Source organism: Strigops habroptila, chromosome 4 (assembly GCF_004027225.2).
Source record: "Strigops habroptila isolate Jane chromosome 4, bStrHab1.2.pri, whole genome shotgun sequence".
In the NCBI taxonomy this organism is placed as follows: domain Eukaryota; kingdom Metazoa; phylum Chordata; class Aves; order Psittaciformes; family Psittacidae; genus Strigops; species Strigops habroptila.
In genome coordinates, this window is record NC_046358.1 from 30,404,836 (window position 1) to 30,421,333 (window position 16,498).

Genomic DNA, 16,498 nt, shown 5'->3' on the forward strand with positions numbered 1-16,498 from the left:
TGCCTGCCCAATTTGGTGGCCTTCTATGATGGGGCTACGGAACTGAGGGACAGGGGCAAAGCAGTTGACGTCATCTACCTGGACTTGTGCAAAGCATTCAACGCTGTCCCACACGACATCCTTATCTCTAAATTGGAGAGACATCAATTTGATGGATGGACCACCCAGTGGATAAAGAACTGGCTGGATGGCCGCATGCAGGGAGTTATGGTTCACAGCTCAATGTCCAACTGGCGACTGGTAACGAGTGGTGTCCCTCAGGGGTCAGGGTGGTCAGAGGGCTGGAGCACCTCCCATATAAAGACAGACAGAAAATTGGGACTGTTCTGCCTGGAGAAGAGAAGGCTGTGTGGAGACGTCATAGCAGCCTTCCAGTATCTGAACGGGGCCTACAAGGATGCCAGGGACTCTTCATCAGGGACTGTAGCGATAGGAGAAACGGTGATGTATTCAAACTTAAACAGGGGGAGTTCAGGTTAGATATAAGGAAGAAGTTCTTTAGTGTGAGGGTGGTGAGGCACTGGAACAGGTTGCCCAAGGAAGTGGTAAATGCTCCATCCCTGGCGGTGTTCAAGGCCAGGATGGACAGAGCCTTGGGCGACATGGTTTGGTGCGAGGTGTCCGTGCCTGTGGCAGGGGGGTTGGAACTAGATGATCTTAATGTCCTTTCCAACCATACCCATTCTGTGATTCTATGTCAGTGATACTGCCTCATACTGCCTGTTTACCTACTCTCAAGGTAGCTAAATGCTAAAAATCTGCATCTTCATTAATAAATGGAAATGACCTCTCCCCATAAGTGGATATATCACAGAAAACTCTTATTTCTTCTTAGATTCCGCCTTTCATCTTTTCCAGATTAGCTCTAGGTGGATTTAAATTGAAGTCTCTCTTGTTAGCAGGCACTAATTTATTTATATTTGATTAATGTCTTACAAATTATCTACTTCTTCAATGTGGAGAGAACTTGTTAGTAAAACAGAATTAAAAAAAAAAGACAGTAGAAAACATCTATTTTTAAAGTGTTTTCATTTTACTTAAACTACTATGAGATGAACTACTTTTCTTTGAGAAAGGCCTCTTTTACTGTTTCATTTTGACACCTGTAGAAAACTGTATTTATGCTACAAAATGGGCTCAGAGGATGTGTTAGCCTGGCTGGAGTTGCTCAGCTATTTACCAGTGTTGCAAATACTATTTAAAAGAGAAGTTTGTAGGAATCTTTCAGATTTCTCAACCTTCACTGTTGTATATGTGTGTATATATATGTATTTGTTTGTTTGTTTTAATAACGACTTGGTACAGCATAATACTGCAGTGGCTTAGGCTAATCTAAGTCTCGTCTTGATACAACTGTGCCAAAACTGGAATGTAAAGGCTGCGCTTCCTTATTCCTGAGAACCTGGGCAGCAAAAAATTATGTTCTTTGTAGTAAAATAGAAAGGCAAGTCCATCTGCAAAAACCCCATGCAAACCAACCTTTTTTGTAATGTATGGTTACTGCAATGTACATAATCCACGTACATATTCCACATTTATGCCTTAGCGTTTTTTTGATCTGTAAGAATTATGTGAATGTTCTCTGAATGCGTGTCTAACTGCAATAAGACTCCCCTTTTCACTTGTATCCTGATTTTCATGTGTTATTGTACACTAAGTAATTCTTCTTCTGAGTCTTGCTTTTGTGCTCTTTTCAGTAGCTCTAAAAATGCCTGATTCACCATTGCTTTTTGATTTCATTTGTACCAGTGGAAGAGTGAGAAAAGAATAGACCCTCAGCTGCTCTGCTTTTGTGCAAGTGACTGAGGTGCACAATAACCATGAGTCAGGCCTTTCTGCAGATCCTGTCATCAACGTTGCTACAATTTTTACTTAAAAAAACAGCGATCTTCGGCTGATTTTGTCATTCCTGAACAAGTGGATGTCCTGAACATTTGGTACTGATTTACAGGCCATTCTGTCCATTCCAGTTTCTACCATGAGACAAGATGATCCTCACACATAGAATTTTAATTTTAATGTTACTATTTGGGAACTGGAGGAAGGATTACTATGCATAACTTTGCTTTCCTAGTAGTGCTTAGCAGCACCAAAATACTTTTTGTCCAAGGACTTCTGGTACTATACAGCACTGCATATGCCTCCTAACCTCGAGTGGAGCAAGGTGTCTACCATTTCATTTTTCTATATCAGGAAACTGAAGCATTTAGTAAACCTGAACAAGTCACAGTGGCCAAACTAGTAAGTAAACAACAACCTGGTTAAATCCTCATCCTCCATGACAAAAAGTGAGCGTGCCAGTATAAGACATCATGTAACATGCATGGGATCAGTTGTTTTCCCTTCACCACACATACAGTAAGCGTGAAATCCTGCTATTATGAATGTGTGTCCATATGTCTTAAAGAAGCTAGATCATCCTTTAGTATTTCAGCAAATTGTTCAAAATGACTCCATAAAAAGAGGAAATAAGAAGTCAAGGCAGATTTTGTATTCTCATGTTGTTTTTCTTCTTGGTACTCCAGTGGCAGGTTTTTCCATGTCTTGTATTGGATTAACCTTATTTATGGCATTATATTGCTAATCCTATTTAAATATTTCTGTTCAGCCAGACACAGAAAACAATGTACAATGCACACACACAAAAATAGAAAAGTGTAGGGATCATCTCAGTTTCAGAACTAAAACTATCTACCTGGGTTCTAAATGCAGAGCTTCCCAGATCAGATGAGTGCCTCATGAATGTCTGACATTGTACCTCTAGAAGAAATGCTTGTGTTTTATTGGCAGCACTAGTACTGCCCACATGCTGGTTAGATATTAACCAGCTCAGGCAATATCCCTTCTGTATCTTCTAAGATCTTATTTCCTGTCTAGGCAATGTCCTAATCTGAAATTAGATCGCATTTCTGGGTTAAGGGAGATGCTTGATTTGGAAAACTAATTTGAAAGTATGTGACTTTGTGTGACTCCCACATTCCTTTTCCAGGATAAATACAGAATTTAGGCTGCCACTGTAATTAATCTGCAGTAAGATTTCTAGTAATTTCCAGGTTTCTTGTGAAACTTTACTGAATTTTGAGTTTATTTACAGCAGAGAATATCTGAAATAAATATGCCAGAGTCAATTGTGTTAATCCAGGCTTGCATCAATATTACAGGAAACAAATCTAAGTTTATATTAAATAAATTGAGAGTTTAGATGATCTAGGAGTGTAAAATGTTGCAATTACACTGCCAATATTTGTATTCTGTTTATAGCAGCCAATAACACACATACTCTTTGTTCAAGAGCTTTCCAATGTGGATTTATGTAGGTAATTTTGTCTCACAGTTTGGTATTTGATATAAATCCTTTATTTCTGGAGTAAATTGATAATACAGCTCTCTATTTTTTAACCTTAGTTTTTGTGAATGAAAGCTGGAAATTCTGAGTGTAGAAAACCAAAAGTATTGCTACATAAAATTTAATTTTTTTTACAGGAAAGAGAGGGTTTATTTTCATTTTAGTCTTGGTCATGCTTGTTGAATTCTTGGTGCTGGTGAGGTGGTGTAGGTGTACATACACATGTATGGATGTATGAATGTGCATTTTTTCTTACACACTGAAGCTGAACTGGAGTGTACTGGAGCCTTTTTGAAGCTCAGGGCTGTTCTTCTAGGCTCTGTTTCTTAGTAGTTAGTAACTACCTAGTCCACGGATAATGGGAAGCACATTTTTCTGGGACCAGAGCTAGAGATTCACTATTACCCAGGCAGGGCTCTCACTAATGGGGAGAGAAGGTTGTGTTTCACCTAATAAGCTCACAGAAGGCAGAAATAGGCATACCAGGTGACACCAGCATGATCAGTCTGCTGTTCACCAGGTATGTGACTGATCCAGAAATTCACTCAAAAATATTGTTTTTTCTTTTTTTTTTTTATTTCCTGTTTCTAGAAAAAGCAAGTGAGTCAAACAAAGATCCGGGTGATCTCTACTATCGTCTTCATCCTGGCAGGCTGCGTTGTCTTCGTGACCATTCCTGCAGTTATCTTCAAACACATTGAGGGATGGACAGCCTTGGAGTCCACCTACTTTGTGGTTGTCACTCTGACTACTGTTGGCTTTGGTGACTTTGTAGCAGGTGAGCAGCTTCAAGCTTAGTCATTGTGCATGAGAGCCTTGGTTCTTAGAATTGGTTTTCTGGTGTTGAGAGGAGGCTTTTCTCGATGTATTATATTCCAGGTGTTTCTGTTGTGGTTACTGTGCAATAGGACACCAGGTTGGTTTAAGATCCAGGTGCTTTGCCATCTGCAGATCGCAAGCTTTCAGCAGTGTAGATAATGGGAGCATGGGAAGCCCTGATAATCTATTGGGCAATGAATTATGCACAAGTCAAATTACTTTCCCATTGAATTCAAGATTTGTATTAGTCCATTAGGACTCAATCTAAGCCTGACTGCAGAAGCAAGCAGCCAAAATAATGAATGGATGAAGCTGTTATGAAATAGTGCTGAGCCATAGGGCTGGAGAAATCTCTTATCAGATGCAGTAGTGGGCTGCTACTACAGGAGCTGCAGCTTTTCAGAAATTACGTTCTCTAACCTTGGCAGAAATTCTGACATTACAGTTGCCTTGTTAAGGAAGACTCATGTAGGAAGAGAGGGACTAATGGGATATGCATCTCAGTGCTAGGACGATACTCTCCAAGATTAATACAGTGCTAGCAGGAACTGTAAATACCCATCCTTATCATTTTCCAAAAAGGGAGTCAAGATTGTTGGCTGGAAATATGAGATTTTTTTTTTTTTTTCCCCCCCCATACAACTGCTTTGCTTATGACGAGTTGGTTAAATAAACGGATTTTTTTTTTTTTTCCCATTAGTGCATGACCTCTACTCCTCATTCCTGTTAGTGGTGCTAATTAAAGGCACTAAGATCCCTGTGTTACAGCCATATTATGCTACTGTTTTGTTACATCCTATCAATCAGTGAAATACAAATGGGTTAAAAACATGAAATAAAACTACAGGGATATGTAAAGTTTTTTTTTTGCTGAAGAGCTGCAGACAAGTCTTTTTGTAGAGAAGATTCTAATCCTCTTTTTTTCTGGCATAGTGGTATAGAAGACATGAATTAGTGAGGAAGAAAAGGCACTGAGCAAAGAAAGCCCCAGATATGAAAAAGAGGTGTTTTACAAGCATTCAGATACAGAAGTGATTGTATGAGCTTGGTCCATTTTAACCACTTAAATGTGAAGAGAAGCTCACTGATATTCTGTCTTCGTGGTACCACAGTGTGAAATAAAAATAATTCACAATATTTTTCTGAAGCATATCACACTTCGCTATTGTTTTCTTTAATAATATAATAGTAAAAAAACCTCTCTGAATATTAAATGGTTATATCCAGCAAGATTAGGAGAATATGATCCGCAGCTGGGTGGCTACTAACAACCAGAATTTTTCAAAAATCAAATAGACAACCCTGAATGAGAAAATTTCAGAGGCAATCTCATGATAAGAGTTTAAGGCAGGTGATCACCAGGAGATTTTGTTTTTGATGCTGGTTTTGAGACAGATTTCCTGTCACTTTTATTTTCTGTCACTTAAATCTCTCAGTATCTCTTTCTCTTCAACATCAAATAAAAAATACTACATTCTATTGGGTAAAACAGCATCAATGGAGCTATGGTGATTTATTCCACCTAGAATATGTCCCAGCTCTTGGCAGACTGGAAGGTTTTTGTACTACTGTTGGAGATAAAATTGTGGATGGTGCCTGAAAAAAAACAGAATATCTGATAGGCTGAAAAAAGTGGTGTCATACTTTCTCAGCTGCCTGATTACTCTGTAAGATAGACTTAGACAACCTGCTTCATAGCAACCTTCCTCGGGGACACGTATGATCAGAAGAGTCTCATTGTACCATGGCAACAGCAGCTCCCGCCTCCCATTGTTTCACACTCTTAAAGACTGGAGAAAAGAAAGTGATTCATGAAGTCTATGGGGAGAGATTATCATCAAACCCAGTATTTGGGTTCCTGCCAATTCTCAAATGTCTGACTTTCCATGGGGATGTTCAAACACCGTATGTACACTCATACTGAGTCTAGTTAAAATTACAGAGTCATAGGAATGTCTCAGATTGCAAAAAGCTTTGGGGAAAATGCTGAACTGTGTTGTCGGTGATGGGAGGAAAATCCTAAAATCCCTCTCTAGTCATACAGAGGTACATATTGATGTCTAGCTCTTGTCTAACCAAGACTGGAGTCCAGAAAATAGGCAACCCTCTTCCCAAGTCTCCTGTTAGGCTTGCTCTTCAGGCAGAGATTTTACACAGGTACCATCAGGGTGGTGTTTGTTCACCTGCACTGAGGGATATGGCTGTGCCCATGGGGCTGTGCAGACTCTTTGCCGCTCGCTCAATTCAGCTCAGGGGTGTGCCTGCTTTTCAGTGGCTCTCATTGCGCTGTGCTTAGCACTGTGGTAGGACTGGGAGTCTCAAATGTGAGGTTGTGTTTGCTTTCTTTCGAAAAAGCTTACTCTGCTCTGTGGTAGGCAGCAGCATGGCTGCTACTGCATTTGTTGGAGGCTCTTTGTAGTTCTTTAGATTTGCCAATGTCTTGCATACTTATTTTACCAGCTCATCTTGAGACCTGCATGAAGACCATATAGGGTATTTGTTGCTCCATTTGATCTGTATCTCCTCTCAAGTCACCGGCCAGAGAATAAAATCCTATAACTGATACCCAAGCAGACCGGATATCTTTATTCTCAGGGCTGATGCATGGTTGGCTTCCTGTCAGATATCCTGATTTGGAGAGGAAGCTACTTTTCTTTCTCCTGAGTATAGGTTTCTCAATCCTGAGGCTAAACCTATAAAATCTGGAAACTGTAACCTGAGGGAGTTGAACAGTAAAGCTTCTCAGCTACCAGGCTGCAGGCAGTTTAGAATAAGGAAGTCTAGCTGTATTAAACTTTTTTCTTGGGAATGTGTTCATGCTGTTGCAAGTACTATCAAAGCACGAGTTTCAGACTTGTTTCAGAGTATGCACAAAGAAAAGTGTTTACTAGGTGCTCTGGCAGGTCTCATAGCAGCAGAACAATAGGTAATTTTGACAAGTCTTAAAGTAAGAACAGACTATGTTCCTCCCATCTGACAGGCCTCTTGTCTATTATTAGAACTACAGTGGTGTTGGCAAGAGTCAAGAAATACTTCCAGGCATTTCTCAGAATTGCAGTTATTTTGTCATAATTTTGGCATCTCATGATTCCTAAGCATAAGTATATGCTTATTTCAGGAGGAAATGCTAACATCCATTACCGGGAGTGGTATAAACCCTTAGTGTGGTTTTGGATCCTTGTTGGCCTTGCCTATTTTGCTGCTGTCCTGAGTATGATTGGAGACTGGTTAAGAGTCCTGTCCAAGAAGACAAAAGAAGAGGTATGACTAGTAATTTTTCAGTGATTTGTCATTTTATAAGAGAGCTTTAAGTGCCTGATTCCTGCTGTCCTAAAGAAGGATGCTTCTCTGCATGACCAGTGCTCATTATTCCCCGTGGTTTACTTCACTGGCTGCCTTTGGTATCCAGTTTGCGCTGATCTTTAGAGAGGAAAAGAAGCAACAGAAGCAACCTAGGTTGTTCCACCTCTATCAGTACTACCAAATACACAAAGCACATCGATAGGATTGCAATTATCAAATAAGAAAGGCCAGCCTTCACTCTGAAACTAGCTACAAAATTGTGATAAAAATGTCAGTGTTCTCCCCTTAAAAATTGGAGCTGCATGGGTTTTGAAGACATTAATTGTCTCTCTTATTATGCAACAAGAATCTGCCTTCAAAACAGTGATTTATATTGAGTTTTCCTACTTTTCCCTATGCCAGGGAATATGGTTCTGAATAAAGGTTTAGATTCAGGCCCCTTACTGAGTACTGTGTTATTCAAAATTGAAGAAACCGAGTAGTCAGCATTGGGGAGAACATGATTAAATTAGACCATACCTTCCCTGATACAAAGACAATATTGCTAATGTTTCACTCAAACAAGGTGGGAAAATAGAAGGCAATTGCATGACTCCTGAGCTGAAGCCTGTTTTGGAGGATATTAATAGAATTTCAGTTTTTAAGGCAATCTCCTGCTGCATTACTAGCAAAGCTAACCTGGCAGGGTTACCCAAAGAGCAGGCACAGACAAAATTTGGCAGAGGGGTAGTGCTGTTTTTATTTATGAAGGCATCTCTGCTACCTGAGGCCCGGCGCCTCCTCTGTGCATCCCCATTGATAAAGGGGGCTTTACAGAGATTTTGGCTGTCACGTTGATCATCAGCAGGCACCTAGAGGTGTGAATCTGATATCTCATGGTGGATGTGAGATGCTTGCTGCCATAAGTAATAAAGTGCTAAATGGATACTTGGTCATCTGGACTGAGGAACCAAAGATGACTTCTTTGGGGATCATTGAGTGCAGAACCTGAGTTTATTCAATACAGCAGCCATGGAGGTGCTTTGTTCTTAGCTTTATTCCTATGCTGTCAGGTGCAAAGGAGTAAAACAGGCCAAAGCAGTGAGATATTTGAGGACATGCTTATGGTGCCCACACAGAATATGTGTTGAAAACTCCTCCAGCTGGCTTGAGAGGGTGGTATTTGGACAGTTATGCAATTGAAACCTCCTTTAAAGACAGTAGGCTGAATCAGTCAGCAGTCCACTTGCAATTATCTAATAGGTATTTCCAACGTTAGTTGGCACTGAACAGAACCTTCAGCGGGATTGAACAGCTCCATCCATGAGCAATATGGGAAAATACATTACTGTATTGTTACACTGGTGGTTGTGCTGTTCTGAAGCACATTTGGTGTATCTCTATATGTGATTAATTTTCCCCAATCCTGGCCATCCACCACTGACATTATAAGTCAGGAATTTTATTCTTAACCAAGAAGGGATTAGTGTGAACATCTCCCATCACGTAACACAGCTATAGAATGTGTGAGGTGGCAAAATGTGGAACAGGCAGTCAAGTTTATGCTGCATAAGCCATTTTACCTAGTCACTAGTTGGTATGTTTAGAGCTTGCCCAGTATAACCACTTTGCTACTGAAGTTTGGGCACAGATGGACGCAGTGGAGCTGAGACTGGTCTCTGATTTCATGCCAGAGAAGAAAGTGCTTGCACTGCTATTGTATAGTAAAGACTGTAGCCCTGTTCTGCTTTTTTTTTTCTTTTTTTCTTTTTTTGATTAATTTCTGTCTCTTGTTTTTGTAAAGGTTGGAGAAATAAAAGCCCATGCAGCAGAGTGGAAAGCAAACATGACAGCTGAGTTCAGAGAGACACGGAGGCGGCTGAGTGTGGAGATCCATGACAAACTTCAGCGGGCAGCCACTATCCGGAGCATGGAGCGCAGGCGCCTGGGCCTGGACCAGCGAGCCCACTCCTTAGACATGCTGTCTCCAGAGAAGCGCTCTGTCTTTACTGCCTTGGAAACAGGGCGCTTCAAAGCCTCATCTCAGGAAAGCATCAACAACAGGCCTAACAACCTGCGCCTTAAAGGCTCAGATCAGCTCAATAAGCACGGGCAGGGGGCATCCGAGGACAACATTATTAACAAGTTTGGATCATCTGCTAAAATGACCAAAAGGAAAAACAAAGACCTCAAAAAGACCATCCCTGAGGATGTGCGTAAAATTTATGAGACCTTCCGAAACTACTCCTTGGATGAAGAAAAGAAAGAAGAGGAGACGGAGAAGATGTGTAATTCTGAGAACTCTTCTAGCACTGCAGTCCTGACCAACTGCATCCAGCAGCACTCAGACCTGGAGAATGGAGTGATCCCCAATGAAACCAAAGAAAGGGAACATGAAAACAAAGTGTTACTTGAAGACAGAAATTAAATGTAAAAGATGCTTGACTTGAATTAACAATGTTAGTGTTTTTATATACATATATATATTGAGACACGTGCCTTATACAGACTCCTTGTTCAGTCTGAATTATATAGCATCGAAGAATATTTCACTGTGCCATAAAGACTCAAGCTTGCTCTGCCAAAACATATCAGGAACACAGCACTGCAGAATGGCAACAGAAAGCTACGCACATGGAAATTTCAGCCTGTATAAAATTACCAGGGTAAGACACAAATGAAGAGATTGAACCATGGCAATATCACCAGAGTGCTCCTACCGTGGTATAATATTAGACAGGGCAGCTATGTAAGAAGAGCCTTTCAAAGGGATGAAAGAGTGTATCTTTCTAATGGAGTATGCATCCATAAAGCCTTCCCCTGGTGATTAAAAAGAGGAGAAATGATCAGAGTGAACTAGAAACTCTCAGTAAGGCTTAGTTTACGTTTTGGCACGTGATCCAAGCTAGACTTCTAGATTGATTCCCCGCCCCCCCCCCCTTTTGAAACAGATGCATTATCTTTCTAAACTCCAAAAGAATGTCCATGGACACAGCTGGGTGCTGGTTTGAAAAATCAACACAGACACATTTAAGGGTTGGATTGCTGTTTTCATTAACAACAAACAAAAAACCCCAAACAACTCTGTGGGTATTTCTCTTAACCAGTGACAAAAAAATAAAAAAGGAAAGGAAACAAATGGATTTTTTTTTTTCTCGTGTAGGAAATATTCAATGTAACGTCACAGCAGGAACATGCATATGAAGAAAGTGCAGCATTTTGTGCTATGTTGTTTAAAAGAAGAGAAACATTAATGATATTTGGCTAGGTGTAAAAAACAGTGGTTCTTTTTTTTTTTTAAAGAATTTTTCATTCACACTTTCTACCACTGGAAAAACCCCTTCAATTTTAATGCTGTAAGACTATGAAGACAGAAGGAAAGCTATAGCTTTTGCATGTCAGCAAACTGCTGTTCTCTGTAGCTGAATCTGAATTTTTAAAAATAGACATAAAAGCATATATGCTATTCACATGAGGGCCAGGGCAACTATAGAATCTCAGGGCTCTCTGCCCCTTTTGCTGGGTTTGGGTTTAGACATAAGCTGAGTCATAATCTCGGAAAATAAAAAAAAAAAGGGAAAAAGAAAACAGAAATTTAGGAAAAGAAGTTGAGAAAAAGATGGTGGTAATCTTTTAAGTGCTTATAGCTTTAAGTGCCATTAATGCTGTCATATTTTGTAACTTTTTAAACAAGTATTTTGAATTATTTGTTTTATTTCCTTTCAGGTACTATCTTTGTTTGACATTTGCTATCTCTCTTCTTGATAAAATCTAAACATGAGCTCTCTGCATTTCTAGACTAAAGTGAAATGTAACCAAACTGTGGGCATTTTGGATATAAGAAATACAAATGTCTCTAGACTTCACACTAAATACTCAAAGAAAAGGCTGCAAAATAATTAATGTGAATTGCAAAACACACCTCACTAGCCTCAGCCTGTGGGCTACTATGTTTACCATTGCAGATAGAAGATTTTGCATGCTGGAGATGAGATACACAATTGCACCAGTGATGCTTTCCCCGCGCCTTCTCAAAATCCTAAGTATTCCTGCAATTCAAATTGTAGGCTTAAAAGTAAAGTAAACATGGATGTAGATGGCAGAGACAAACCAAGCCTTACAAGCTAGTCAAACATATAGGCACTTGCAGGTTATACAGACACAGACTTTTGGAATTGCCTGCCCATGTCTGCGTACACAAAAATGTATGCTTCATTTTCTGTCGTAGTGTCTGAGATTTTGTGCACAATGAGCCAACTCAAAATCTAACTAGTGACTAGAATACATGATTGCCATGGCTATGAAGAGAAGCATGGCCACCATGCAAATGCAAATTTTGAGTATGCATATTTGCATATCTAATTGACTTTTAACAATTAGCAGAAGTGAGCCAAATTCTACTAGTGCAGTGGAGGAAAGAAGTTCTTAGTATGTTCTGTCTGCTGGTTCACTTCCCTTGAAATATCATCTTTCTCATTTCATTTTCTGTCTGAAAATTAAAGATGAAAAAGCAAGGTTTGAAAAATTTCAGGTCATTTGGGATTGCTTTAACTCAATAAGATCCAACAGAAATTGAATTCTGCTTAGTTCACCAATGAATCTCTTAAGGTGCGGTGCTGCGCTCTGGCTTTAGCTTACTTGGAGGCAGGGCAGTAAGCCCAGTGTCCAGGGAAGGTTTAATCTGACTCAAGAGCTGCTGTGGGTTGTGGAAATTTTTGTGCCATGCAGCCCTCTTGGGTGAAGCCCTCTCTTGGCTTCACAATGATGCAAATGGCAGCTTGTGGCCATACTCAGATCCTATCCCCAGATCTTGTCCTCCTCAAGCCACAGGCAGATACCAGCAGGTCTGTTCAAGAACCGGAGTCCTTTAGCCCTCCTGTCATTCCTGGTTTTGGGTAGGCCTGGGATGAAGTTCAGCCTAGTGCCCTGTGAGCAAATCTTATGAAGTCTTTCCCAGAAATACAGTGAATCATGTTGTGCTAACTCTATAGTACCAGATTGAAGTATACTTGTATGTAAAGTTTTATGTTGTTCAGATTTGGGGTTTTACTAGTGGGAAGTTAGGAGTGAAAGCTACAATTTAGATTTGCATTTGAATTCCAGACAAGGTTCAGAAGTTCTTGGACATGTGATTTGAGTCCTGGGAATTAAAGTACTGCCTAGTTACACAGTCCTGCGCTTTACTCATATGAAGGATCAGGTGCACAAAAGTATCTAATCTGACATAAGAACATATAGATTGTGCTACCAATTCTCCTTGGTTACTAAATGCCAAAACTATCATCATGCATGTGGTGTTATTTGTTCCTCAACTGAGTTCTTCTCACAAGAAATGCTTGCCTGCAATGGAAAAGTCCTGCACAGATGCACAGGCAGCTCTAAGTGCATATGAAATATAAGGCTTAGTCATAGCCAGAGCATTTCTGCTGATCAGGGCCAGGAAAAACAAAGTCTGGCTTGTAGGACTTGCCTGTGTGAGCAGGGAGTTGGATAGCGGGCAAATCATGGAAAACAGGTCAAAATGGACATAGTGACTGAGGAGGCAAGTTTTGGTGGCCAACTTCAGGACTATTTAATCTGATGGAATAGGACAATGAAAGCTTGGCACATTTTTATCTCTAAACTTTCTAAGTCTGATTCTGTCCAGATTCTATCTGATGATGTGTGTGCCTCACTCCAGTCTCTGCCTGTCCATGCCATGTGTGAGCCCCTAGCTGACATTTTTTCAGCTGTGTCTTCAGCAGCTCCTGGTTTGGGATGCGATAGTTTCAGGGACAAAGGATAATGCCGAATAAACTCTCAGTGAGATACTGAACAGAGCATTTGATGACCTTTTACATGAAAGCAAGATGCTCTCTTTCATTCCTTTCCATTTCTGTGTCTGTGAAACTTGCTGAGAAAGCTGCCAGTCTGCTGCTGGAGTAAATATTTTCTTCTGTATGACTGCCTATTAAATACCTCAATATACGTAAATTTTATTATAATATGGGAAGTGCAAATGGTGTATTGCAAAGGGGGCCAGACAGAAATGCCTGACAACTGAAATGACGTTTTAATGCCCTAAATTGCTTCTCTCTTTGTAGAGGCCATCTCTTGGTTTTAGTTGTATGCAACAGCTTGGGAGAGAATCTCAGTTCAAGCATGAAGTGTTTTTATGGCTAAAATTCTTATCCTTTGGCATTTACTAACGCTTATAAAAACTTGTGATGTTATTTGTACTGGGGCTGTTCCACCATTATTGAAAGTTTTAGAAAAAGGTAGTCTGAACCATATCCAATGTTTCTAAATTACGCTCTTTCACAGCAGCCTGAATATAGAAAGCCAAACAAAAGCGTGGTTTACTGACTTTAACTCTCAGATTCTGTCTTGAGCACAATGTGGCTTTACATGGGAATTGGGACCTGAAAGAACAAAGGAAGCATGGAATTTCTGTAGCCACGGCCCTCACACACAGAGGACGATTCAGCTTCTCTTTTCCTACAGCTTTCAGCTCTGAAGACCCACTTTCTTCTGCCTTGTGCAGGAGAATTCTGGCATGCTACTTTGGGGATCTTCTTGAACCATTACTGAACTTGTGCATATTTTGCATGAGTGGTTTTGAAAAGATTTGTATCTTCATGTGGCAGTCTGTGAATTTCATTATCCTTTAATAGGGGACATTATTTCTAATAAATGTTATTAGAAATAATAGGAAATAAACCCCCCAGTGATTTATATTCATGAAATTTGATTTTGGTTGTTGCTATGAAATTATAAATCATCTGAGCTTCTGCTGTCTGGCTTTATGATGTCTCTAGTGTAAGTCTGCTTCTTTCAAAGCCATTAATGGACTATGCCAGAGATTTTCTACAAAATTTTCTAACCTACAGTAAAGTATGTCTGTGAGATCAGGGTGTTAAAACCCTGTCCTTAAAACCCCTGCATTTTCCTGAAGAATTTGTGTTTATGCTATAAATGGGGTGTTTGTTTGCCAGCTTTGGTTTTCTCAGGGGCGTATTTGTGTTGTCAGGTTGCATGATGTCTGCTGGTCTCACTTTTCCCATCATCCACTAAAAATAAATAATAGGCAAAAACCAAACTTTATGTCATGCTGCCTACTAACGTAGAACAAGAAGTCTTCTACTAAACAGGTAGGAATTTGAAAGGTGACTGGGAACTGCTTCAGTCCTTCCTGTACATTTATTTGTTCTAAACTGTGTTTTGTTTAATCTAAGGCCAAAATCTGCCCCCATCAAATCAGTGCAGTAAAGTGGAGCTAGCTTGTTATTTTTAAGCTTTTTAGAGCAAAGATGTGCTGTTTTGACTCATCTCTACAGTGCCATTTACACTTACTGTGGTGGCATACCAGTGCTAAATACAGATAAGCCCAGCTTTAGAAACAGTTCCCTAGGCAATTAAATATCAATGATAACACAAAGCAAATCAACACAAATCTATGAAACTCAAAAAAAGGCTTGTAGATTAATGTATGAAACTAGTTGCCTGAAATATATCAGCAAAAAAATGTAGATCTGAAAATTAATTTAGGTTGCCTAATTCTTCCCAAAGTCCCCATTTCCTTTACTACCAGTAGCAGTTACTCTCCTTAATACCATTGCTGAGCTGGACCATATGTTTTTTTTCCTCCTGTCAGTGCAACTGAAGTACATAATGATGTTAGGTTATTGACTCATGCTGTTGAAATCAAACAACTGACAAAGCAGTTGTGAAAGCTAATTTGGGGGTCTCCTGATGTAGCCAGCGCATGCTCTGTGAGCTGAATCATGCTGAGTTGGGAAGGTTACGCTAAAGGCAGGTCTTATACACAATACGGTGAGTTCTCAGGAACCAGTTTAAAAAAGGCCCCCAATGAACACGTGCACATGCCCACCCTTCACATGGCATATATAATCGGTTCTTGTACATAGATTTAGTGGTGATGCCTCCACTCTCCGTGCAGGTAGATGTGAAATTCTGTGCTCCCTCATCTCCTGTTACAGGTCACATCTGAGCTGAGTCTTATCACCAAAAAATAGCAGTGCTGCTGCTTTCGGGGGAAAATGAACATTTCTCTAGCAGGTGGCCTTTTGAGGCAAATAGGATCTGCTTTCCTTGGCTCAGCTCCTTGAGAGCAAATCACAGGCAGGTGATGTTTGGCATGTGAGAGAGAATACTTTAATCTCCCAAATATATTCCACCCACACACTTTTTTTTTCCCTTGTGAGAGCTGGATGCTTAAAGAGGAAAGCTTATGGTGCCTATTGTGAGATGTAAGCCAAACATACCAGCTTTCAGCCTACCATTTAGCAATTTCCCAGATCATGGAGACATGTAGTAGCTATAATTAGAAAAAGATAGGATTTGTATCTGGATCACAGCTTACCAACAATTTAAATTTATTCAGGCCAGGGTTTCAATGTAATTATAGACTGATTTTTTTCCAAGTTCTAATAGAATTTGATCTGGACCTTGTGGATAGGGCTGAAACCCCATAGTTAGTCATTTTCACCCATGCACTTGAAAAAACATTGAAAAATATTTCTTAAAATTTTGGGAAACCTTTTGGTGGAATGCTGATCTGTTTTTCCTGATCAACTTAGGATTATAGTATAAACAATTGATAAATCCACTTGCAAGCATGTTCTATCTATGCTTTTGTCTCTGTCCCTCTTACTCTCTCTCTGTAAGATTTTATGGTGCTTTATAAAGGCATTTTCAGAAAAGGGACAATTTCATAAATGTCATTAGCAAGGTACCAAGCAGAATGTGCTTGTACCATCTTGATAAGTTTTGCTGCTATTGTCTTTATTTTATGATGTAATGTTTTACAAAAATGGAAAAAAAAAAATGCAACAAAGACCTTCTGGATGATGAAAACGCTTTTCCTGTTGGATTTTTTTTCTCTCTCTCTCTGTTGTCCTATCATCCACCAAGGGTAGAGGAGCTGTAATTTTCCCTTTTGTGGGTTATTGTGGAAACAGTGCACTGCAGGTAATCTCACTGTTGCTGAATCTTCATGCTTGTTTTGCCACTCCTGCTTTTTCTCTTTGGTTGACAATCCAGACTGCAGTG

General features: G+C 39.9%; 1 protein-coding gene across 5 annotated transcripts in view; it reads left to right on the forward strand.

Moving 5' to 3' along the window:
* KCNK10 (potassium two pore domain channel subfamily K member 10) overlaps positions 1-16,293 on the forward strand; it is a 74,825-nt gene extending 58,532 nt beyond the window's left edge. For all 5 annotated transcript variants that reach the window (XM_030484327.1, XM_030484330.1, XM_030484329.1 and 2 more), the window contains 3 exons: positions 3,938-4,124; positions 7,284-7,426; positions 9,252-16,293. In XM_030484327.1, the coding sequence (XP_030340187.1) occupies positions 3,938-4,124; positions 7,284-7,426; positions 9,252-9,875 (954 nt within the window). In that variant the 3' untranslated portion in view covers positions 9,876-16,293. The remainder of the gene's footprint in view (positions 1-3,937; positions 4,125-7,283; positions 7,427-9,251) is intronic.
* Positions 16,294-16,498: the final 205 nt, after the last annotated feature.